Source organism: Salmo trutta, chromosome 24 (genome assembly GCF_901001165.1).
Source record: "Salmo trutta chromosome 24, fSalTru1.1, whole genome shotgun sequence".
NCBI classification, from domain to species: domain Eukaryota; kingdom Metazoa; phylum Chordata; class Actinopteri; order Salmoniformes; family Salmonidae; genus Salmo; species Salmo trutta.
This window is the reverse complement of record NC_042980.1, coordinates 49021061-49048443: the sequence shown is the minus strand read 5'-3', so window position 1 is coordinate 49048443 and position 27383 is coordinate 49021061. Positions and strand designations below refer to the sequence as shown.

At 41.5% G+C, this 27383-nt stretch overlaps 1 protein-coding gene across 1 annotated transcript in view; it reads left to right on the top strand.

Moving 5' to 3' along the window:
- LOC115161448 (bone morphogenetic protein receptor type-2) overlaps positions 1 to 19412 on the top strand; it is a 106066-nt gene extending 86654 nt beyond the window's left edge. Inside the window, exons 11-15 of the mRNA XM_029712438.1 lie at positions 883 to 1055; positions 3828 to 4177; positions 9690 to 10534; positions 12098 to 12212; positions 18943 to 19412. Coding sequence (XP_029568298.1) covers positions 883 to 1055; positions 3828 to 4177; positions 9690 to 10534; positions 12098 to 12212; positions 18943 to 19208 — 1749 coding nt within the window. The 3' untranslated portion in view covers positions 19209 to 19412. The remainder of the gene's footprint in view (positions 1 to 882; positions 1056 to 3827; positions 4178 to 9689; positions 10535 to 12097; positions 12213 to 18942) is intronic.
- The last annotated feature ends 7971 nt before the right edge of the window (positions 19413 to 27383 follow it).

Here is a 27383-nt window from a genome sequence, read left to right as displayed (position 1 = left end):
CCGAGTCTCGCTCCTAGCCTCGCTCCTAGCCTCTCTCCTAGCCTCTCTCCTAGCCTAGCCCCTAACCTCGCACCTAACCTCACTCTAATCTCACTCTAACCTCTCTCCTAACCTCACTCTAGCCTCTCTCCTAGCCTCGCTCCTAGCGTCGCTCCTAGCCTCTCTCCTAGCCTCTCTCCTAGCCTCGCTCCTAGCCTCGCTCCTAGCCTCTCTCCTAGCCTCGCTCCTAGCCTCGCTCCTAGCCTCGCTCCTAGCATCGCTCCTAGCCTCTCTCCTAGCCTCTCTCCTAGCCTCGCTCCTAGCCTCTCTCCTAGCCTCTCTCCTAGCCTCTCTCCTAGCCTCGCTCCTAGCCTCTCTCCTAGCCTCTCTCCTAGCCTCGCTCCTAGCCTCGCTCCTAGCCTCGCTCCTAGCCTCGCTCCTAGTCTCGCTCCTAGCCTCGCTCCTAGCCTCTCTCCTAGCCTCGCTCCTAGCCTCTCTCCTAGCCTCGCTCCTAGCCTCGCTCCTAGCCTCTCTCCTTACTTCGCTCCTAGCCTCGCTCCTAGCCTCGCTCCTAGCCTCTCTCCTAACCTCGCTCCTAGCCTCGCTCCTAGCATCGCTCCTAGCATCGCTCCTAGCCTCTCTCCTAACCTCTCTCCTAACCTCGCTCCTAGCCTCGCTCCTAACCTCGCTCCTAGCCTCGCTCCTAGCATCGCTCCTAGCCGCTCTCCCTCATTGAACTCATCAGAAAGGTGAAGCAGAAGGTGAAACCTAAATGCTGATCTTCCTCCATTCTGGTTTCACCTGGCGAGACCCCTTTAATCAGATGAAGGGGAGGAGACCATTGAGATGTAGAGTAATTGAGAATAGGATTGAGATGTGTGACTACGATCCCTCCTCTCCCAGGCAGTTCGTTCCCTGAAGGAGACCATGGAGGACTGTTGGGACCAGGATGCTGAGGCCAGGCTGACCGCTCAGTGTGCAGAGGAGCGAATGGCTGAACTCCTGCTGATCTGGGACAGGACCAAGTCCGTCAGTCCTACGGTTAACCCCATGACCACCACACTGCAGAACGAGAGGTGAACACACACACACACACACACACACACACACACACACACACACACACACACACACACACACACAGGACCAAGTCTGTCAGTCCTACGGTTAACCCCATGACCACCACACTGCAGAACGAGAGGTGAACACACACACACACACACACACACACACACACACACACACACACACACACACACACACACACACACACAGGACCAAGTCTGTCAGTCCTACGGTTAACCCCATGAACACCACGCTGCAGAACGAGAGGTGAACACACACACACACACACACACACACACACACACACACACACACACACAGGACCAAGTCTGTCAGTCCTACGGTTAACCCCATGACCACCACACTGCAGAACGAGAGGTGAACACACACACACACACACACACACACACACACACACACACACACACACACACACACACAGGACCAAGTCTGTCAGTCCTACGGTCAACCCCATGACCACCACACTGCAGAACGAGAGGTGAACACACACACACACACACACACACACACACACACACACAGGACCAAGTCTGTCAGTCCTACGGTTAACCCCATGAACACCACACTGCAGAACGAGAGGTGAACACACACACACACACACACACACACACACACACACAGGACCAAGTCTGTCAGTCCTACGGTTAACCCCATGACCACCACACTGCAGAACGAGAGGTGAACACACACACACACACACACACACACACACACACACACACACACACACAGGACCAAGTCTGTCAGTCCTACGGTCAACCCCATGACCACCACACTGCAGAACGAGAGGTGAACACACACACACACACACACACACACACACACACACACACACACACACACACACACACACACAGGACCAAGTCTGTCAGTCAGGTGAATGGCTACGTAGCATGTAGGCCTTACTGTAGCATGTAGACCTTACTGTAGCATGTAGGCCTTACTGTAGCATGTAGGCCTTACTGTAGCATGTAGGCCTTACTGTAGCATGTAGGCCTTACTGTAGCATGTAGACCTTACTGTAGCATGTAGGCCTTTGTGTAGCATGTAGGCCGTTCTGTAGCATGTAGGCCTTACTGTAGCATGTAGGCCTTACTGTAGCATGTAGGCCTTACTGTAGCATGTAGGCCGTTCTGTAGCATGTAGGCCTTACTGTAGCATGTAGGCCTTACTGTAGCATGTAGGCCTTACTGTTTAATCACATCTCTCAGCTAGTTGTGTAGCTACGTAGCATGTAGACCTTACTGTAGCATGTAGGCCTTACTGTAGCATGTAGGCCTTACTGTAGCATGTAGGCCTTACTGTAGCATGTAGGCCTTACTATTTAATCACATCTCTCAGCTAGTTGTGTAGCTACGTAGCATGTAGGCCTTACTGTAGCATGTAGGCCTTACTGTAGCATGTAGACCTTACTGTAGCATGTAGGCCGTTTTGTAGCATGTAGGCCTTACTGTAGCATGTAGGCCGTTCTGTAGCATATAGGCCTTACTGTAGCATGTAGGCCGTTCTGTAGCATGTAGACCTTACTGTAGCATGTAGGCCGTTCTGTAGCATGTAGGCCTTACTGTAGCATGTAGGCCTTACTGTAGCATGTAGGCCTTACTGTAGCATGTAGGCCGTTTTGTAGCATGTAGGCCTTACTGTAGCATGTAGGCCTTACTGTAGCATGTAGGCCGTTCTGTAGCATGTAGGCCTTACTGTAGCATGTAGGCCTTACTGTTTAATCACATCTCTCAGCTAGTTGTGTAGCTACGTAGCATGTAGGCCTTACTGTATAATCACATCTCAGCTAGTTGTGTAGCTACGTAGCATGTAGACCTTACTGTAGCATGTAGGCCTTACTGTAGCATGTAGGCCTTACTGTAGCATGTAGGCCTTACTGTAGCATGTAGGCCTTACTGTAGCATGTAGGCCGTTCTGTAGCATGTAGGCCTTACTGTAGCATGTAGGCCTTACTGTAGCATGTAGGCCTTACTGTAGCATGTAGGCCGTTCTGTAGCATGTAGGCCTTACTGTAGCATGTAGGCCTTACTGTAGCATGTAGGCCTTACTGTTTAATCACATCTCTCAGCTAGTTGTGTAGCTACGTAGCATGTAGACCTTACTGTAGCATGTAGGCCTTACTGTAGCATGTAGGCCTTACTGTAGCATGTAGGCCGTTCTGTAGCATGTAGGACTTACTGTAGCATGTAGGCCTTACTGTAGTATGTAGGCCTTACTATTTAATCACATCTCTCAGCTAGTTGTGTAGCTACGTAGCATGTAGGCCTTACTGTAGCATGTAGGCCTTACTGTAGCATGTAGGCCGTTCTGTAGCATGTAGGCCTTACTGTAGCATGTAGGCCGTTCTGTAGCATGTAGGCCTTACTGTATAGTCACATATCAGCAAGTTAAAGGGATAGGTCGAGATTTTGGGATAGGCCCTTTATGTACTTCCCCAGAGGCAGATGAACTCGTGGATACCATTTTTATGGCAGCGTTCAGTTTGAAGGAATTTGCTAACTGGCGTTAGCGCAAATAGTTATTGAGCTAATGCTTGTTAGCATCGGCTTGCAAAACTACTTTGTACCTTCCTTCATACTGGACACAGAGACATAAACATGGTTTAAAACTTTGAATTGATCTGATCTGACTCTGAGGAAGCAGATAAAGAAAGGGCTTTTATTGCCAGAATCCCGAACTATCCCTTTAATACACATCAACATAAAGTAGAGCTGCTGATATGACTGTTTAACCACCTTCCATCTGCTTGCCTCATACAGGAACCTGTCCCACAGCCGCAGGGGTCCTAAAGTCAGCCCTTACCCCGACTACTCCTCCTCCTCCTACATCGAGGACCACGAGGGCCACACGGTGAAGAATCTCCCCGTTGGAGACACCTCCATGTCGTGGACCTCCTCCATCGGCATCCTAGGGGGAACCAACAGTGCCCCCGCAGACCCAGAGAAGAACCGGAACTCCATCAACGCGGAGCGTCAGCAGGCGCAGGCCCGTCTGCCCAGCCCGGAGAGCAGCGGCGCCAGCCTCTCCACCACCACGGGGTTCACTCCCAACACCGCCATGACCTCCATCTCTGAGTCAGGACACGGGGAGGACTCCTCCAGCACACTAGGTAATATTATTACTAGATTATATTATTATATTTATATATTATATTATTAATGTATATATTATATTATTATATTTAAATGATTATATTTATATATGATATTAAAATATTATATTATATTTATATATTATATTATTATATTTATATATTATATTATTATATTATTATATTTATATATTATTATATTATCATATTATATTTATATATTATATTATTATATTATATTATTATATTATTATATTTATATATTATATTTATATATTATATTATTATATTATATTATCATATTATTATATTATATTATTATATTATATTATTATATTATCATATTATATTATCATATTATTATATTATTATATTATATTATATTATAATATTATTATATTATATTATTATATTATATTATCATATTATTATATTATTATATTATTATATTATATTATCATATTATTATATTTATATATTATTATATTTATATATTATATTATTATATTTATATATTATATTATTATATTATATTATTATATTATATTTATATATTATATTTTTATATAATTTTATTATATTATTATATTATATAATATTATATTATCATATTATTATATTTATATATTATATTATATTATCATATTAATATATTATATTCTTATATTATTATATTATATTTATATATTATTATATTATATTTATATATTATTATATTATATTTATATATTAATATATTATATTATATTATCATATTATTATATTTATATATTATATTATATTATTATATTATATTATTATATTATATTATCATATTATTATATTTATATATTATTATATTTATATTATCATATTATATTATCATATTAATATATTATTTTCTTATATTCTTATATTATTATATTTATATATTATTATATTTATATATGATATTATTATATTTATATATAATTATATTATATTTATATATTATTATATTTATATATGATATTATTATATTTATATATTATTATATTATTATATCTATATATATATAGTATATATATATATATTATATTATTATATTATATATTATATTATTATAGTTATAATATTAATATATGATATTCTTATATTATTAATTATTATATTATATTATTAATTTATATACTAATTATATGTTATATATGATATTATTATATTTATATATGATATTTATTATATTTATATTATATTATTATATTATATTTTATATATTATTATATTTATATATGATATTATTATATTTATATATTATATTTTTATATTATATTATCATAATAATTTATTATATTCTTATATTATATTTATATATTATCATATTATTATTATATATTATATTATTATATTTATATTATTATATTTATATATTATATTATTATATTATCATATTATATTTATATATTATCATATTATATTTATATATTATATTATTATATTATCATATTATATTTATATATTATCATATTATATTTATATATTATATTATTATATTTATATATGATATTATTATATTTATATATATTATATTTATATATGATATTATTATATTTATATATGATATTATTATATTTATATATTATTATATTTATATATTATATTTATATATTATCATATTATATTTATATATTATATTATTATATTTATATATGATATTATTATATTTATATATTATTATATTTAAATATGATATTATTATATTTATATATTATTATATTTATATATTATATTATTATATTATCATATTATATTTATATATTATTATATTTGTATATGATATTATTATATTTATATATTATTATATTTATATATTATATTATATTATATTATTATATTTATATATTATCATATTATATTTATATATTATATTATTATATTTATATATGATATTATTATATTATCATATTATATTTATATATTATATTATTATATTATATTATTATATTTATATATTATTATATTTATATATGATATTATTATATTTATATATTATATTTATATATTATGTTATTTATTAGGTACTGGAAAACCCACCCTCATTACTGGTCACATTTTTTTCCAAACGGTAAAATGACGTGACCAAAAGAAAGCACAATGCATGCATACAAGGAACAGACCATTTTTCATTAAGAGTTTAACGAACAATAGCAAGCCTGTCATCTTCCAGTCAAAAGGCTATAACTTATTATTCAGCATGGAACTCCTGTAATGAAGCAGCTAATAAAACCTCATTTTCAAACATTTGCCAAAAATGCAATTGGAGGGAAAACACAGTTCTAAACAATACACATGATGCTAGCAGTGGTAGACTATTCCTCTCCTCTAACTAGTCTCTGTATGCTGTCTGACAGGTGGTAATCTTCTCCACTAAGTCAAATCAAATGTTATTGATCACATACACATGGTTAACAGTGCATTAATATCTAACAAGTAATCTGGACGGCTGACGATCAGATTATTACATCTGGACGGCTGACGATCAGATTATTACATCTGGACGGCTGACGATCAGATTATTACATCTGGACCGCTGACGATCAGATTATTACTTCTGGACGGCTGACGATCAGATTATTACATCTGGACGGCTGACGATCAGATTATTACATCTGGACCCCAGACGATCAGATTATTACATCTGGACGGCTGATCAGATTATTACATCTGGATGGCTAATCAGATTATTACATCTGGACCGCTGATCAGATTATTACATCTGGACGGCTGATCAGATTATTACATCTGGACCGCTGATCAGATTATTACATCTGGACGGCTGATCAGATAATTACATCTGGACCGCTGATCAGATTATTACATCTGGACCCCAGACGATCAGATTATTTCGTCTGGACGGCTGATCAGATTATTACATCTGGACGGCTGACGATCAGATTATTACATCTGGACGGCTGACGATCAGATCAAATGTTTTTGGTCACATACACACATTTAGTAGTTATTGTTGTTGCTTGGGTAGTGAAATCAGTTTTTTACTATTTTTATTGTTGATGTTTCTTGACTGTTTGTTCATGCTGATGCCAGGCCGTCGTTGGAAATAAGAATTTGTTTTTAATTGACTCGCCTGGATAAATAAGGTTTACAAAAATAGAATAATAATAATAATACTAATAATTGACTAACCAATTTCCCCTTCGTGGATTAAACCTTTACACTCGTGAGTCCTATATGGGATAGGGCCAAATGTAAACGTTTCTACAGGAGACATATGAAAAGCATCACAGTGGTAGTAATTAAAAGGGAACTAGTCTGGAGACGATGGGGAGACGATCAGACTAAAGGTGAGGACAACGGTTCCCCTGACATGACGGAATCCATTACACAGTTGATTTTTTATAGGTATTTTATATTTACTCTACTTTTCACAGCATTTGTTGATAACGACATCTGAAGATACTCTGGATACCTTCAGTAACATGTTAAGAATATTCATGACGAGGGATTTGAGTGAGAGGACTAACTGATGTCTCCAAGTGGAGACACACCTCTCTCCAAAGTGTTCGCAGTTCCTTAGTTATTTCAATGCACTTTTATGACTCAAGGAGTCAAGTCATCTTCTACTACAAGTTGTCTTGTTGATCTCTCTTCGCTGGGCCGTTGAGGAACTAGAGCGAACACACCGGTAGTTGTTTACGCGATCCAAATACATCCCGTTATAAATCACAGTCCGGGTCAGGTGGGCATCATTTGAAAGCCTGTTATATTGCCAACGTGACTAGCTAGTTTTCTTCACAGTAGACAAACACAGGCTCATTCTGTTCAGAACAACCCAGGGTATGACTCCATGTCATCTGGTAACTGTACATCATAAACGTTGACAATGTATATTGACAGAAGTTTTAGGATATGGAAATGTGAAGTGCACATTTATACACACGGGTGTTTGGCTTGCTTGTATTACATCAAAGCGGTATTTATTAGGTAATGTTCAACCCGTATTCAGGTAATGTTCAACCCGTATACAGGTACAGGTAATGTTCAACCCGTATCCAGGTACAGGTAATGTTCAACCCGTATCCAGGTAATGTTCAACCCGTATTCAGGTAATGTTCAACCCATATTCAGGTAATGTTCAACCCGTATTCAGGTAATGTTCAACCCATATTCAGGTAATGTTCAACCCGTATTCAGGTACAGGTAATGTTTAACCCGTATTCAGGTAACGTTCAACCCGCATACAGGTAATGTTCAACCCGTATCCAGGTACAGGTAATGTTCAACCCGTATCCAGGTACAGGTAATGTTCAACCCGTATTCAGGTAATGTTCCACCCGTATTCAGGTAATGTTCAACCCGTATTCAGGTAATGTTCAACCCGTATTCAGGTAATGTTCAACCCGTATTCAGGTAATGTTCAACCCGCATACAGGTAATGTTCAACCCGCATACAGGTAATGTTCAACCCGTATCCAGGTACAGGTAATGTTCAACCCGTATCCAGGTAATGTTCCACCCGTATCCAGGTAATGTTCAACCCGTATTCAGGTAATGTTCAACCCGTATTCAGGTAATGTTCAACCCGTATTCAGGTAATGTTCAACCCGTATTCAGGTAATGTTTAACCCGTATTCAGGTAATGTTCAACCCGCATACAGGTAATGTTCAACCCGTATCCAGGTACAGGTAATGTTCAACCCGTATCCAGGTACAGGTAATGTTCAACCCGTATCCAGGTAATGTTCAACCCGTATTCAGGTAATGTTCAACCCGTATTCAGGTAATGTTCAACCCGTATTCAGGTAATGTTCAACCCGCATACAGGTAATGTTCAACCCGCATACAGGTAATGTTCAACCCGTATCCAGGTACAGGTAATGTTCAACCCGTATCCAGGTAATGTTCCACCCGTATCCAGGTAATGTTCAACCCGTATTCAGGTAATGTTCAACCCGTATTCAGGTAATGTTCAACCCGTATTCAGGTAATGTTTAACCCGTATTCAGGTAATGTTCAACCCGCATACAGGTAATGTTCAACCCGTATCCAGGTACAGGTAATGTTCAACCCGTATCCAGGTACAGGTAATGTTCAACCCGTATCCAGGTAATGTTCAACCCGTATTCAGGTAATGTTCAACCCGTATCCAGGTAATGTTCAACCCGTATTCAGGTAATGTTCAACCCGTATTCAGGTAATGTTCAACCCGTATTCAGGTAATGTTCAACCCGCATACAGGTAATGTTCAACCCGCATACAGGTAATGTTCAACCCGTATCCAGGTAATGTTCAACCCGTATCCAGGTAATGTTCAACCCGTATTCAGGTAATGTTCAACCCGTATTCAGGTAATGTTCAACCCGTATTCAGGTAATGTTCAACCCGTATTCAGGTAATGTTCAACCCGTATTCAGGTAATGTTTAACCCGTATTCAGGTAATGTTATACAGGTAATGTTCAACCCGTATTCAGGTACTTGTAGGGCTACTAAAGTATTTATTTGTCTTATATTTTGAGTTAATACATTATTTCTTTGTTATGTTGTTACAACTAGGTGGCGCTGTGTTGGTGCCGGTGTGTCTGCAGCTGACCCAGGAGGACTTAGAGAGCACCAAACTGGACCCTAAAGAGGTTGACAAGAACCTGAAGGAGTCTTCTGATGAGAACCTTATGGAGCACAGCCAGAAACAGTTCTCTTCTCCAGACACCCTCAGCTCTGGGTCTTCCTCCTTGCTCTACCCTCTCATCAAGCTGGCTGCGGAGGTGACTGGGACCGGGCCTGGGGCCCAGGGAGGGTCTGGTACCGGGACCAGTGGGATGGGGGACCCTCCAGCTACTATGTTCCCCCTGCCCAAACAGCAGAACCTCCCCAAACGGCCTAGCAGCCTACCACTCAGCACCAAGACCAAGCAGGGGTCTGGTTCCTCCTGGTTGAAGTCTGGGAAACATAAGTCTAACCTGAAGCAGGTAGAAACGGGCGTGGCCAAGATGAACACGGTCGCCCCGGCAGCAGAGCCACACCTGGTTACCGTTACCAACAACGGAACAACCGGGATCGGCTATCTGAACGGAGGTGTGGCCTCTTCGTCTGGAGGCGGGGCTCCGTACGGGATGACCAATCTGGCGAGCTTCCAGAGTGAGGTGGGCGGAGTAGCCCCCGTGTTGCAGACCCAGCTCAGCGGAGACGACAGTAGACTCAACATCAACTGTAGTCCTGATGAACATGAACCTTTGCTAAGGAGAGAGTTGCCCGCCGCATGTGACCAGAGATCAACCAATCACCTGGCGGGATGCACCAACAACAACAACAACAATAACAGTCTGGTGATGGGCCCGGCTAGCAGAGGGATCACATGTCCACCTGTAGAGGCACGGCCTGAGCCCCTTGCTTTTGTCTCTGTCCCTACCCCCACCCCTAAACCTGTCTCTGTCCCTACCCTCACCCTTAAACCTGTCTCTGTCCCTACCCCCACCCCTAAACCTGTCTCTGTCCCTACCCCCACCCCTAAACCTGTCTCTGTCCCTACCCTCACCCCTAAACCTGTCCCTACCCTCACCCCTAAACCTGTCTCTGTCCCTACCCCTAAACCTGTCTCTGTCCCTACCCTCACCCCTAAACCTGTCTCTGTCCCTACCCCCACCCCTAAACCTGTCTCTGTCCCTACCCCCACCCCTAAACCTGTCTCTGTCCCTACCCTCACCCCTAAACCTGTCTCTGTCCCTACCCTCACCCCTAAACCTGTCTCTGTCCCTACCCCCACCCCTAAACCTGTCTCTGTCCCTACCCTCACCCCTAAACCTGTCTCTGTCCCTACCCCCACCCCTAAACCTGTCTCTGTCCCTACCCTCACCCCTAAACCTGTCCCTACCCTCACCCCTAAACCTGTCTCTGTCCCTACCCCTAAACCTGTCTCTGTCCCTACCCTCACCCCTAAACCTGTCTCTGTCCCTACCCCCACCCCTAAACCTGTCTCTGTCCCTACCCTCACCCCTAAACCTGTCTCTGTCCCTACCCCCACCCCTAAACCTGTCTCTGTCCCGACCCCCACCCCTAAACCTGTCTCTGTCCCTACCCCCACCCCTAAACCTGTCTCTGTCCCTACCCTCACCCCTAAACCTGTCTCTGTCCCTACCCCCACCCCTAAACCTGTCTCTGTCCCTACTCTCACCCCTAAACCTGTCTCTGTCCCTACCCTCACCCCTAAACCTGTCTCTGTCCCCACCCCTAAACCTGTCTCTGTCCCTACCCTCACCCCTAAACCTGTCTCTGTCCCTACCCTCACCCCTAAACCTGTCTCTGTCCCTACCCTCACCCCTAAACCTGTCTCTGTCTCTGTCCCTACCCCCACCCCTAAACCTGTCTCTGTCCCTACCCTCACCCCTAAACCTGTCTCTGTCCCTACCCCCACCCCTAAACCTGTCTCTGTCCCTACCCCCACCCCTAAACCTGTCTCTGTCTCTGTCCCTACCCCCACCCCTAAACCTGTCTCTGTCCCTACCCTCACCCCTAAACCTGTCTCTGTCCCTACCCCCACCCCTAAACCTGTCTCTGTCCCTACCCTCACCCCTAAACCTGTCTCTGTCTCTGTCCCTACCCCCACCCCTAAACCTGTCTCTGTCCCTACCCCCACCCCTAAACCTGTCTCTGTCCCTACCCTCACCCCTAAACCTGTCTCTGTCCCTACCCCCACCCCTAAACCTGTCTCTGTCCCTACCCTCACCCCTAAACCTGTCTCTGTCTCTGTCCCTACCCCCACCCCTAAACCTGTCTCTGTCCCTACCCCCACCCCTAAACCTGTCTCTGTCCCTACCCTCACCCCTAAACCTGTCTCTGTCACTACCCCTGTCACTGTCATTGCCTCTGTTACTCCTGTCTCGGCCTCTGTTACTCCCCCTATCTCTGTCCGTCTCCCTGTCTTTGCCCCTATATCAGCAACAACAGTCCCAGAGCCCCAGCAGCAGGAGGCCCCTGTACACCAGGAGGCTGCCCAGCTCCGACAGCCCAAACCCAGACGACCTGAGAGACCCTGCTCCCTGGACCTCTCTGCCTCCTTCTCTTCACACAACAGCTCCTCAGGTGAGAAGAGAACACACCGCACGTCTATCCATCTATCTATAGTATCTATCTATCTATCTATCTAATCTATAGTATCTATAGTATCTATCTATCGATCTATAGTATCTATCTATAGTATCTATAGTATCTATCTATCTATCTATCTATCTATCTATAGTATCTATCTATAGTATCTATCTATAGTATCTATCTATAGTATCTATCTATCTATCTATCTATCTATCTATCTATCTATAGTATCTATCTATCTATAGTATCTATCTATAGTATCTATAGTATCTATCTATCTATAGTATCTATCTATAGTATCTATCTATAGTATCTATCTATAGTATCTATCTATAGTATCTATAGTATCTATCTATCTATCTATAGTATCTATCTATCTATCTATCTATCTATCTATCTATCTATCTATCTATCTATCTATCTATCTATAGTATCTATATATCTATAGTATATATCTACTATCTATCTATCTATCTATCTATCTATAGTATCTATCTATAGTATCTATCTATCTATAGTATCTATCTATCTATAGTATCTATCTATAGTATCTATCTATAGTATCTATCTATCTATAGTATCTATCTATCTATAGTATCTATCTATAGTATCTATCTATAGTATCTATCTATCTATAGTATCTATCTATAGTATCTATCTATAGTATCTATCTATCTATAGTATCTATCTATAGTATCTATCTATAGTATCTATCTATAGTATCTATCTATCTATATATAGTATCTATCTATCTATAGTATCTATCTATCTATCTACTAAGTATAATCATAGTATCTATCTATAGTATCTATCTATAGTATCTATCTATCTATCTATCTATAGTATCTATCTATAGTATCTATCTATAGTATCTATCTATCTATAGTATCTATCTATAGTATCTATCTATATTATCTATAGTATCTATCTATCTATAGTATCTATCAATCTATCTATAATATCTATAGTATCTATCTATCTATAGTATCTATCTATCTATCTATAGTATCTATCTATAGTATCTATCTATCTATAGTATCTATCTATAGTATCTATCTATAGTATCTATCTATCTATAGTATCTATCTATAGTATCTATCTATAGTATCTATCTATATAGTATCTATCTATAGTATCTATCTATCTATCTATCTATCTATAGTATCTATCTATAGTATCTATCTATAGTATCTATCTATCTATATTATCTATCTATAGTATCTATCTATCTATAGTATCTATCTATAGTATCTATCTATCTATCTATCTATCTATAGTATCTATCTATAGTATCTATCTATAGTATCTATCTATCTATATTAGCTATGATCTATCTATCAAAGTATCTATCTAATAGTACTCTATCTATCTATAAGTATCTATCTATAGTATCTATCTATCTATTAGTATCTATCTATAGTATCTATCTCATCTATAGTAATCTATCTATAGTAATCTAAGTATCTATATCTATAGTATCTATCTATGCTATAGTATCTATCGATAGTATCTATCTATCGACTAGTAAGCTATCTATCTATATTATCTATTCTATAGTATCTCTATCGATCTATAAGTAGCTATCTATCTATAGTATCTACTATAGTATCTTATCTAAAGTAGATAAATCTATCTATTATAGTATCTATCTACCTATAGCTATCTATAGTATCTATCTATCTATAGTATCTATCTATCTTAGTATCTATCTATAGTATCTAGCTATACTATCAGGAAGCTATCTAGAGTAGCTATCTGATCTATAGTATCTATCTATAGTATCTATCTATTAGCTATCATAGGTCTATAGTATCTATCTAATAGTATCTATGCTATCTTATATTAGCTATCTATAGGAATAGTATCGTATCTATAGTATCTATCATCGAGTATACTATCATAGTTATAGTCAATATCTATCTATAGTATCTATCTATCTATAGTATCTATCTATAGTATCTATCTATCTATCTATATTATCTATCTATAGTATCTATCTATCTATAGTATCTATCTATAGTATCTATCTATCTATAGTATCTATCTATAGTATCTATCTATCTATAGTATCTATCTATCTATCTACAGTATCTATCTATAGTATCTATCTATAGTATCTATCTATCTATAGTATCTATCTATCTATCTATAGTATCTATCTATAGTATCTATCTATAGTATCTATCTATCTATAGTATCTATCTATAGTATCTATCTATAGTATCTATCTATCTATAGTATCTATCTATCTATAGTATCTATCTATCTATAGTATCTATCTATCTATAGTATCTATCTATAGTATCTATCTATCTATAGTATCTATCTATAGTATCTATCTATAGTATCTATCTATAGTATCTATCTATAGTATCTATCTATCTACTATCTATCTATCTATCTATAGTATCTATCTATAGTATCTATCTATAGTATCTATCTATCTATAGTATCTATCTATAGTATCTATCTATCTATAGTATCTATCTATCTATAGTATCTATCTATAGTATCTATCTATCTATAGTATCTATCTATAGTATCTATCTATCTATATTATCTATCTATAGTATCTATCTATAGTATCTATCTATCTATCTATAGTATCTATCTATAGTATCTATCTATAGTATCTATCTATCTATCTATCTATCTATAGTATCTATCTATAGTGTCTGTCTGTCTGTCTGTCTGTCTGTCTGTCTGTCTGTCTGTCTGTCTGTCTGTCTGTCTGTCTGTCTGTCTGTCTGTCTGTCTGTCTGTCTGTCTGTCTGTCTGTCTGGCTGTCTGGCTGTCTGTCTGTCTGTCTGTCTGTATATAACCACTGTGATTATTATTTGGCCCTGCTGGTCATCTATGAACGTTTGTACATCTTGAAGAACGATCTGGCCTTAATTCCCGTGTTCTGTTATAATCTACACCCGGCACAGCCAGAAGAGGCCTGGTTCCTCTCTAGGTTTCTTCTCCTGCCTTTCTTGGGAGTTTTTCCTAGGGAGTTTTTCCTAGCCACCGTGCTTCTGCATTGCTTGCTGTTTGGGGTTTTAGGCTGGGTTTCTGTACAGCACTTTGTGACATCTGTTGATGTAAAAAGAGGTTTATAAATAAATGTGACTGATTGTTTGCACTACATAGGGAATAGGGTGCCATAGGGCCCTGGTCTAAAGTAGTGCACTATATAGGGAATAGGGTGCCATAGGGCCCTGGTCTAAAGTAGTGCACTACATAGGGAATAGGGTGCCATTTGCCACTCAACCGAAGTGTTTGGATTGGATGTGGGAAGGGAAGGGAAGGAAATTCCATAGAGTTGATAAAGATACAGTAGAATATAGCTGCGAGGAGATCTCAGCCAGGTGACTCTGAGGAACCAGGCCCAGCCACTGGGGAGCCAGGCCCAGCCACTGAGGAGCCAGGCCCAGCCACTGAGGAGCCAGGCCCAGCCACTGGGGAGCCAGGCCCAGCCACTGAGGAGCCAGGCCCAGCCACTGAGGAGCCAGGCCCAGCCACCTGGGAGCCAGGCCCAGCCACTGAGGAGCCAGGCCCAGCCACCTGGGAGCCAGGCCCAGCCACTGAGGAGCCAGGCCCAGCCACTGAGGAGCCAGGCCCAGCCACTGAGGAGCCAGGCCCAGCCACTGAGGAGCCAGGCCCAGCTACTGGGGAGCCAGGCCCAGCCACTGAGGAACCAGGCCCAGCCACTGAGGAGCCAGGCCCAGCCACTGAGGAGCCAGGCCCAGCCACTGAGGAGCCAGGCCCAGCCACTGAGGAGCCAGGCCCAGCCACCTGGGAGCCAGGCCCAGCCACTGAGGAGCCAGGCCCAGCCACCTGGGAGCCAGGCCCAGCCACTGAGGAGCCAGGCCCAGCCACTGAGGAGCCAGGCCCAGCCACTGAGGAGCCAGGCCCAGCCACTGAGGAGCCAGGCCCAGCTACTGGGGAGCCAGGCCCAGCCACTGAGGAACCAGGCCCAGCCACTGAGGAGCCAGGCCCAGCCACTGAGGAGCCAGGCCCAGCCACTGAGGAGCCAGGCCCAGCCACTGAGGAGCCAGGCCCAGCCACTTGGGAGCCAGGCCCAGCCACCTGGGAGCCAGGCCCAGCCACTGAGGAGCCAGGCCCAGCCACTGAGGAGCCAGGCCCAGCCACCGAGGAGCCAAGCCCAGCCACTGAGGAGCCAGGCCCAGCCACCTGGGAGCCAGGCCCAGCCACTGAGGAGCCAAGCCCAGCCACTGAAGAGCCAGGCCCAGCCACCGGGGAGCCAGGCCCAGCCACCGGGGAGCCAGGCCCAGCCACTGAAGAGCCAGGTCCAGCCTGTCAGAATGAGTTTTTCCCCACATAAGGGCTTTAATACTCAGCACTCCCCTCCTCAGACAATCCCCCAGTCGAAGGAGCCGGATGTGAAGGTCCTGGGCTGGCATGGTAACTCGTAGTCTGCAGTTTCGAGGGCAGTTGGATGTACTGCCAAATTCTTGAAATCGACTTTGGTGGCGGCTTATGGTAGAGAAATTAACATTCAATTCTCTGGCAACAGCTCTGTTGGGCAGTCAGCATTCCAACTACACGCCCCCTCAATTTGAGACATCTGTGGCATTGTGTTGTATGACAAAGCTGCACATTTTAGAGTGGCCTTCTATTGTCCCCAGCACAAGGTGCACCTGTGTAATGATCCTGCTGTTTAATCAGCTTCTTGATATGCCACACCTGTCAGGTGGATGGATTACCAGGCTATGTCTGACCTAGTACAGATCTGAGACCAGGCTACGTCTGACCTAGTACAGATCTGAGACCAGGCTATATCTGACCTAGTACAGATCTGAGACCAGGCTACGTCTGACCTAGTACAGATCTGAGACCAGGCTATGTCTGACCTAGTACAGATCTGAGACCAGGCTATATCTGACCTAGTACAGATCTGAGACCAGTCTATGTCTGACCTAGTACAGATCTGAGACCAGGCTACATCTGACCTAGTACAGATCTGAGACCAGGCTACGTCTGACCTAGTACAGATCTGAGACAAGGCTATATCTGACCTAGTACAGATCTGAGACCAGGCTATATCTGACCTAGTACAGATCTGAGACCAGCCTACGTCTGACCTAGTACAGATCTGAGACCAGGCTATATCTGACCTAGTACAGATCTGAGACCAGGCTACGTCTGACCTAGTACAGATCTGAGACCAGGCTATGTCTGACCTAGTACAGATCTGAGACCAGGCTATATCTGACCTAGAACAGATCTGAGACCAGGCTATATCTGACCTAGTACAGATCTGAGACCAGGCTACGTCTGACCTAGTACAGATCTGAGACCAGGCTACGTCTGACCTAGTACAGTAACACAGGTCAATCACAACAAGACTAGTAGCCAGATGGTCCCGTGTGGCTCAGTTGGTAGAGCATGGTGTTTGCAACACCAGGGTTGTGGGTTCGATTCCCACGGGGGACCAGTATGGAAAAAAATGTATGAAATGTATGCATTCACTACTGTAAGTCGCTCTGGATAAGAGTGTCTGCTAAATGACTAAAATGTAATGTAAATGTAATGACTATTTGGTGTTTCCACGTTCTAGAGGTGTGTTGCTGAGAGCGGGACAATAAGACATTGTATTGTTATTCAAACAGCCAGCAGTATTTTAGTTTGGTCTGGAAAGGGCACACTGTGTTTCCTGTGATTACTGGTCTTTTGTCGCGAAGGAGTGAATGTGTGTGTGTGTGTGTGTGTGTGTGTGTGTGTGTGTGTGTGTGTGTGTGTGTGTGTGTGTGTGTGTGTGTGTGTGTGTGTGTGTGTGTGTGTGTATATAAGCGGGAGTGTGTGTGCGTGTGTGACAAATACTTTTAGCAGTGGTACATTTACCACTATCACTAGAGAGCAGCATTCTGGGACTGGATGTATGAACATGTCATTCTCCACTCTGCTGCTTTGTATAGATGAATGAAGGTGTCCTTCTCCACTCTGCTGCTTTGTATAGATGAATGAACTTGTCATCTCCCGTCTGGATTACTGCAACTCGCTGTTGGCTGGGCTCCCTGCCTGTGCCATTAAACCCCTACAACTCATCCAGAACGCCGCAGCCCGTCTGGTGTTCAACCTTCCCAAGTTCTCTCACGTCACCCCGCTCCTCCGCTCTCTCCACTGGCTTCCAGTTGAAGCTCGCATCCGCTACAAGACCATGGTGCTTGCCTACGGAGCTGTGAGGGGAACGGCACCTCCGTACCTTCAGGCTCTGATCAGGCCCTACACCCAAACAAGGGCACTGCGTTCATCCACCTCTGGCCTGCTCGCCTCCCTACCTCTGAGGAAGCACAGTTCCCGCTCAGCCCAGTCTAAACTGTTCGCTGCTCTGGCATCCCAATGGTGGAACAAGCTCCCTCACGACGCCAGGACAGCGGAGTCAATCACCACCTTCCGGAGACACCTGAAACTCCACCTCTTTAAGGAATACCTGGGATAGGATATAGTAATCCTTCTAACCCCCCCCCCCCCAAAAAAGATTTAGATGCACCATTGTAAAGTGGTTGTTCCACTGGATATCATAAGGTGAATGCACCGATTTGTAAGTCGCTCTGGATAAGAGCGTCTGCTAAATGACTTAAATGTAAATGTAAATGAAGGTGTCATTCTCCACTGTGCTGCTTTGTATAGATGCCATTTGAGACTCGTCGTAAATGACCTCAGTGTACTAGATGCCTGTATCCATAGTAACACCTGTCTGTCTGTCTCCTCCCAGGTGATGGCTCGTCACCGGGTGACCACGGAGGGTCAGGTGACAAGATCAAACGTCGCGTCAAGACACCTTACTCCCTGAAGAGGTGGCGTCCCACCACCTGGGTGGTCTCCACGGATACCCTGGTGGGTGAGGTGAACAACAACAACAAGGATGCTGCCAAGACTCCTCGCTCCAAGTCCTCCACTGCTGTCTACTTGGTGGGTGGTGGGATTACCACAGCTACCATGACTTCTGACCCCTGTGACCCTGGCATGACCTGCCTGTGAACCCTGACCTCTGGGTGATGGACTGGCCAGATGAAAGGGAAGGGCGTTCATAAGCACCAGCTCATAGCCAAATAGCTGACTACTAACTAACTCTTATGTGACCAGCTACTTCGGGGACTTGAACAAATTAGGGTGCATCAAATCAAAATCAAATCAAATTTATTTATATAGCCCTTCTTACATCAGCTGATATCTCAAAGTGCTGTACAGAAACCCAGCCTAAAACCCCCCCCAAACAGCAAGCAATGCAGGTGTAGAAGCACGGTGGCTAGGAAAAACTCCCTAGAAAGGCCAGAACCTAGGAAGAAACCTAGAGAGGAACCAGGCTATGAGGGGTGGCCAGTCCTCTTCTGGCTGTGCCGGGTGGAGATTATAACAGAACATGGCCAAGATGTTCAAATGTTCATAAATGACCAGCATGGTCAAATAATAATAATCACAGTAGTTGTCGAGGGTGCAACAAGTCAGTAACACAAGAGTAAATGTCAGTTGGCTTTTTCATAGCTGATCTTTGAGAGTATCTCTACCGCTCCTGCTGTCTCTAGAGAGTTGAAAACAGCAGGTCTGGGACAGGTAGCACGTCAGATGCCCTACACCCACATATTAATTACGCTGGCTATTTCCTGGCTATTTTATTTAAGAAACCCACTGAGGATGGTGTGGCCAGACAAGGACTGTGTCTACAGAAGGCTACACAGCTGTGTCTCAAATTGACCCTATTCCCTATATATAGTGCACTACCTTTTCCCCAGAGCCCCAATGGCAGCATGCTCTAGTTTTTCCTGGTTACCATTCTGTCAGGAGAAGAAACGATGTGAAAATGAAACAAAAGAAAGAGAATCAATTAGCAAGAAAGAAGCATTATCTAAAAGTCATGATGAAGATGTTCTCTTCTCAACTTTTCTTTACTTTTGAAGAACTTGCTTTAAACCAAACCTAGCTAGGCAACGTTGGCTTCAAATGCTGTTCCATTATGTATGCTGTTCTATTATATACAGGGCCTTTCTGCCATTACTCTCCTGAAGTTGCCAGTACAGCGCCTTGCAATAGTATTCATCCCCCTTGGCGTTTTTCCTATTTTGTTACATTACAACCTGTCATTTAAATGGATTTTCTATTTGGATTTCATGTAATGGACATAAACAAAATAGTCCAAATTGGTGAAGTGAAATGAAAAAAAAATGTACTTGTTTCAAAAAATACAAAATGGTGTGTTCATATGAATTCACCCCCTTTGCTATGAAGCCGCTAAATAAGATCTGGTGCAACAAATTACCTTCAGAAGTCACATTATTAGTTACTTTGCACACAGGTGGACTTTATTTAAGTGTCACATGATCTCAGTACATATACACCTGTTCTGAAAGGCCCCAGAGTCTGCAACACCACTAAGCAAGGGGCACCACCAAGCAAGCGGCACCATGAAGACCAAGGAGCTCTCCAAACAGGTCAGGGACAAAGTTGTGGAGAAGTACATATCAGGGTTGGGTTATAAAAAAATATCAAAAACTTTGAACATCCCACAGAGCACCATTAAATCCATTATTAAAAAAATGGAAAGAATATGGTACCACAACAAACCTGCCAAGAGAGGGCCACCCACCAAAACTCATGGACCAGGCAAGGAGGGCATTAATCAGAGAGGTAACAAAGAGACCAAAGATAACCCTGAAGCCATTGCTTAAAGTAAAAAACAAGCAAACACATTTGGTTTTCGCCAAAAGGCATGTGGGAAACTCCTGAAACAAATGGAAGAAGGTACTCTGGTCAGATGAGACAAAAATGTTGCTTTTTGGCCGTCAAGGAAAACACTATGTCTGGTGCAAACCCAACACCTCTCATCACCCCGAGAACACCATCCCCACAGTGAAGCATGGTGGTGGAAGCATCATGCTGTGGGGATGTTTTTCATCGGCAAGGACCGGAAAAATGGTCAGAATTGAAGGAATGATGGATGGCACTAAATACAGGGAAATTATTGAGGGAAACTTGTTTCAGGCTTCCAGAGATTTGAGACTGGGACGGAGGTTCACCTTCCAGCAGGAGAATGACCCTAAGCATATTGCTAAAGCAACACTCAAGTGGTTTAAGGGGAAACATTTAAATGTCTTGGAATGGCCTAGTCAAAGCCCAGACCTCAATCCAATTGAGAATCTGTGGTATGACTTAAAGATTGCTGTACACCAGTGGAATCCATACAACTTGAAGGAGCTGGAGCAGTTTTGCCTTGAAGAATGGGCAAAAATCCCAGTGGCTAGATGTGCCAAGCTTATAGAGACATACCCCAAGAGACTTGCAGCTGTAATTGCTGCAAAAGGTGTCTCTACAAAGAATTGATTTTGGGGGGGTGAATAGTTATGCACGCTCAAGTTTTCTGTTTTTGTCTTATTTTTTGTGTGTTTCACAAGAAAAATTATTTTGCATCTTCAAAGTTGTAGGAATGTTGTGTAAATCAAATGATACAAACCCCCCAAAAACATTCTTAATTCCAGGTTGTAAGGCAACAAAATAGGAAAAATGCCAAGGGGAATGAATACCACTGTAAGCCACTGTATGCTGTTCCGTTATAGAACAGTGCATTATGTGCATTCGGAAAGTATTCAGACCCCTTCACTTCTTCCACATGTTGTTACGTTACAGCCTTACTCTAAAATGTATTAAATAAAACATTTTCCTCATCAATATGCACACAATACCCCATAATGACAAAGCGAAAACAGGTTTTTAGAAGTTTTTGCAAATTTATTTAAAATATACTTACCTTATTTACATAAGTATTCAGACCCTTTGCTTTGAGACTCGAAATTGAGCTCAGGTGCATCCTGTTTACATTGATCATCCTTGAGATGTTTCTACAACTTGATTGGAGTCAAACTGTGGTAAATTCAATTGATTGGACATGATTTGGAAAGGCACACACCTGTCTATATAAGGACCCACAGTTGACAGTGCATGTCATAGCAAAAACCAAGCCATGAAGTTGAAGGAATTGTCCGTAGAGCTCCGAGACAGGATTCTGTCGAGGCACAGATCTGGGGAAGGGTTCTAAAAAATGTCTGCAGCATTGAAGGTCCCCAAGAACACAGTGGCCTCCATCATTCTTAAATGGAAGAAGTTTGGAACCATTTTACATTTTAGTCATTTAGCAGACGCTCTTATCCAGAGTGACTTACAGTAGTGAATGCATACATTTCAACAATTTTTTTTTCTTCTGTACTGGTCCCCCGTGGGAATCAAACCCACAACCCTGACGTTGCAAACACCATGCTCTACCAACTGAGCCACACGGGACCAACAGGACTCTTCCTAGAGCTGGCCTCCCGGCCAAACTGAGCAATCAGGGGAGAGCGGCCTTGGTCAGGGAGGTGACCAAGAACCTGATGGTCACTCTGACAGATGGTCACTCTGACAGAGCTCCAGAGATCCTCTGTGGAGATGGGAGAACCTTCCAGAAGGACAACCATCTCTGCAGAACTCCACCAATCAGGCCTTTAAGGTAGAGTGGCCAGATGGAAGCCACTCCTCAGTAAAAGGCACATGACAGCCCGCTTGGAGTTTGCCAAAAGGCACCTAATGGACTTTCAGACCTTAAGATACAAGATTCTCTGGTCTGATGAAACCAAGATTGAACTATTTGGCCTCAATGCCAAGCGTCACGTCTGGAGGAAACCTGGCACCATCCTTACGGTGAAGCATGGTGGTGGCAGCATCATGCTGTGGGGATGTTTTTCAGCGGCAGGGACTGGGAGACTAGTCAGGGAAAGATGAACGGAGCAAATTACAGAGAGATCCTTGATGAAAACCTGCTCCAGAGTGCTCAGGACCTCAGACTGGGGTGAAGGTTCACTTTCCAACAGGACAACCACCCTCAGCACACAGCCAAGACAATGCAGGAGTGACTTCAGGACAAGTCTCTGAATGTCCTTGAGGGGCCCAGCCAGAGCCCGGACTTGAACCTGATCGAACATCTCTGGAGAGATCTGAAAATAGCTGTTCAGCAACGCTCCCCATCCAACCTGACAGAGTTTGAGAGGATCTGCAGAGAATAATGGGAGAAACTCCCCAAATACAGGTGTGCCAAGCTTGTAGCGTCATACCCAAGAAGACTGGAGGCTGTAAAGGATCTGAGTACTTATGTAAATAAGATATTTCAGTTTTATTAATTTTTTGCAAACATTTCTAAGAACCATTTTTTTGCTTTGTCATTATGGTATATTGTGTGTAGTTTGATGAGGGGGAAAAATCGATTTAATTAATTTTAGCGTAAGACTGTAACGTAACAAAATGTGGAAAATGTCAAGTAGTCTGGATACTTTCTGAATTCCCTGTCCCATTATATTGAGGCACTTTTTTTTACAAGGTTATAAAATAATCACCTGGTGAAGTCGATGTGTGACCTGTGATCAGGTTAAAGGTCTTAAAACATTAAGAGAAGAGAGAAGAAGAAAATGGATTGGATCTAACAATCGTTAATAACATGCTTCCCAAATGGCACCCTATTCCCTATATAGTGCCATAGGGCTCTCGTCAAAAGTAGTGCACTATATAGGGAATCGGGTGCCATTTGGGATGTATATATATATATATATAGATATATATAGACTGCTCCCGTGGACTTCTATGGATACTGTATGTCCATATAAAACAGCAGATTGACAATAGAGAATGTCTTTGAGACTGGGTTGGCTGCACGTTGTTTTTCAATAGTACATTCATAATGTTTATGTATTTGTTTCAACTAATCTGTATATCCTACATTTTTGTATGAAATAAAAACATGTGCAATAGGCTTTAGCTTTGAGGTGCTTTTTCAACTTTCTTTTCATTGTGTTTGTTTTATTTTTTTTTGCTGCGTTTTTTTGTTACGATATTGTAAACAGTGCACTTATTGTTATTACTATCAGTAGTGGTCCTGCTTCCTGTCACATGTCCTTGAATGAGACGTTTCATTGAACAACAATCCTTTACTTTCTCACCAATCCCATCAAACCTGAGAAAGAAAAGCAACCAATCAAATCAAGAAGAAGGGGGTGGAAGGAAAGGACAGTGCTGTGTTTGTATGTCCAATCAGAGTAAAGCAGGAAGTGTTTTTAGCAGGAAGTGGTGCCAACTGGACGATATATCTAATGTTATTAGTCACATGCTTCATAAACAACAGCTGTATTCAAACAGTGAAATGCTTACTTACAAGTCCTTTTCCAACAATGCAGAGTTAAAAATAAAAAATAAAATTGAAATAGTGACACAAGTAATAAATACACAGTGAATAACAAATAAAAATAACATGATACAGGGAGTACCAGTATCAAGATGATGTGCAGGGGTACGAGGTAATTCAGGTAGATATGTACATATAGGTAGGGGTAAAGGATAGATAATAGACAGTAACAGCAGTATACTGTAGGTAGGGGTAAAGGATAGATAATAGACAGTAACAGCAGTATACTGTAGGTAGGGGTAAAGGATAGATAATAGACAGTAACAGCAGTATACTGTAGGTAGGGGTAAAGGATAGATAATAGACAGTAACAGCAGTATACTGTAGGTAGGGGTAAAGGATAGATAATAGACAGTAACAGCAGTATACTGTAGGTAGGGGTAAAGGATAGATAATAGACAGTAACAGCAGTATACTGTAGGTAGGGGTAAAGGATAGATAATAGACAGTAACAGCAGTATACTGTAGGTAGGGGTAAAGGATAGATAATAGACAGTAACAGCATTATACTGTAGGTAGGGGTAAAGGATAGATAATAGACAGTAACAGCAGTATACTGTAGGTAGGGGTAAAGGATAGATAATAGACAGTAACAGCAGTATACTGTAGGTAGGGGTAAAGGATAGATAATAGACAGTAACAGCAGTATACTGTAGGTAGGGGTAAAGGATAGATAATAGACAGTAACAGCATTATACTGTAGGTAGGGGTAAAGGATAGATAATAGACAGTAACAGCAGTATACTGTAGGTAGGGGTAAAGGATAGATAATAGACAGTAACAGCAGTATACTGTAGGTAGGGGTAAAGGATAGATAATAGACAGTAACAGCAGTATACTGTAGGTAGGGGTAAAGGATAGATAATAGACAGTAACAGCAGTATACTGTAGGTAGGGGTAAAGGATAGATAATAAACAGTAACAGCAGTATACTGTAGGTAGGGGTAAAGGATAGATAATAGACAGTAACAGCAGTATACTGTAGGTAGGGGTAAAGGATAGATAATAGACAGTAACAGCAGTATACTGTAGGTAGGGGTAAAGGATAGATAATAGACAGTAACAGCAGTATACTGTAGGTAGGGGTAAAGGATAGATAATAGACAGTAACAGCAGTATACTGTAGGTAGGGGTAAAGGATAGATAATAGACAGTAACAGCAGTATACTGTAGGTAGGGATAAAGGATACATAATAGACAGTAACAGCAGTATACTGTAGGTAGGGGTAAAGGATAGATAATAGACAGTAACAGCAGTATACTGTAGGTAGGGGTAAAGGATAGATAATAGACAGTAACAGCAGTATACTGTAGGTAGGGGTAAAGGATAGATAATAAACAGTAACAGCAGTATACTGTAGGTAGGGGTAAAGGATAGATAATAGACAGTAACAGCAGTATACTGTAGGTAGGGGTAAAGGATAGATAATAGACAGTAACAGCAGTATACTGTAGGTAGGGGTAAAGGATAGATAATAGACAGTAACAGCAGTATACTGTAGGTAGGGGTAAAGGATAGATAATAGACAGTAATAGCAGTATACTGTAGGTAGGGGTAAAGGATAGATAATAGACAGTAACAGCAGTATACTGTAGGTAGGGGTAAAGGATAGATAATAGACAGTAACAGCAGTATACTGTAGGTAGGGGTAAAGGATAGATAATAGACAGTAACAGCAGTATACTGTAGGTAGGGGTAAAGGATAGATAATAGTAACAGCAGTATACTGTAGGTAGGGGTAAAGGATAGATAATAGACAGTAACAGCAGTATACTGTAGGTAGGGGTAAAGGATAGATAGACAGTAACAGCAGTATACTGTAGGTAGGGGTAAAGGATAGATAATAGACAGTAACAGCAGTATACTGTAGGTATGGGTAAAGGATAGATAATAGACAGTAATAGCAGTATACTGTAGCTAGGGGTAAAGGATAGATAATAGACAGTAACAGCAGTATACTGTAGGTAGGGGTAAAGGATAGATAATAGACAGTAACAGCAGTATACTGTAGGTAGGGGTAAAGGATAGATAGACAGTAACAGCAGTATACTGTAGGTAGGGGTAAAGGATAGATAATAGACAGTAACAGCAGTATACTGTAGGTAGGGGTAAAGGATAGATAATAGACAGTAACAGCAGTATACTGTAGGTAGGGGTAAAGTGTCTAGACAACAGGATAGATAGACAGTAATGTGAGTGTGTGTGTGGGGAGGGGGTTAGAGTCCTGTGTGTGTGTGTGAGGGTGTGTGTGTGTGTGTGTGTGTGTGAGAATGTGGGTAGAGTCCAGTGTGTGTGTGTGTGTGAGGGTGTGTGTGTGTATGTGTGAGGGTGTGTGTGTGTGTGTGTGTGGATTGTTGACTACTTTTAACTTCACTACATTCCTAAGGAAAATGATGTACTTTTCACTCCTTATATATTGAATGCTTAACAGGACAGAAAATGGTCTAATTCACCAACTTGTCAAGAGAACATCCCTGGTCATCCCTACTGCCTCTGATCTGGAGGACTCACTAAACAGAGAACATCCCTGGTCATCCCTACTGCCTCTGATCTGGAGGACTCACTAAACAGAGAACATCCCTGGTCATCCCTACTGCCTCTGATCTGGAGGACTCACTAAACAGAGAACATCCCTGGTCATCCCTACTGCCTCTGATCTGGAGGACTCACTAAACAGAGAACATCCCTGGTCGTCTCTACTGCCTCTGATCTGGAGGACTCACTAAACAGAGAACATCCCTGGTCGTCCCTACTGACTCTGATCTGGAGGACTCACTAAACATGTTTCATCTGTAAAGATGTCTGAGTGTTGGAGTGTACCCCTGGCTATCCATAAATAAAATCAAAATAAGAAAATGCTTCCTTTCTGGTTTGCTTAATATAAGGAATTTGAAAAAAAATATATATATTTTTTACTTTTGATACTTAACTATATTTTTTTAAATGTACTTTTGAT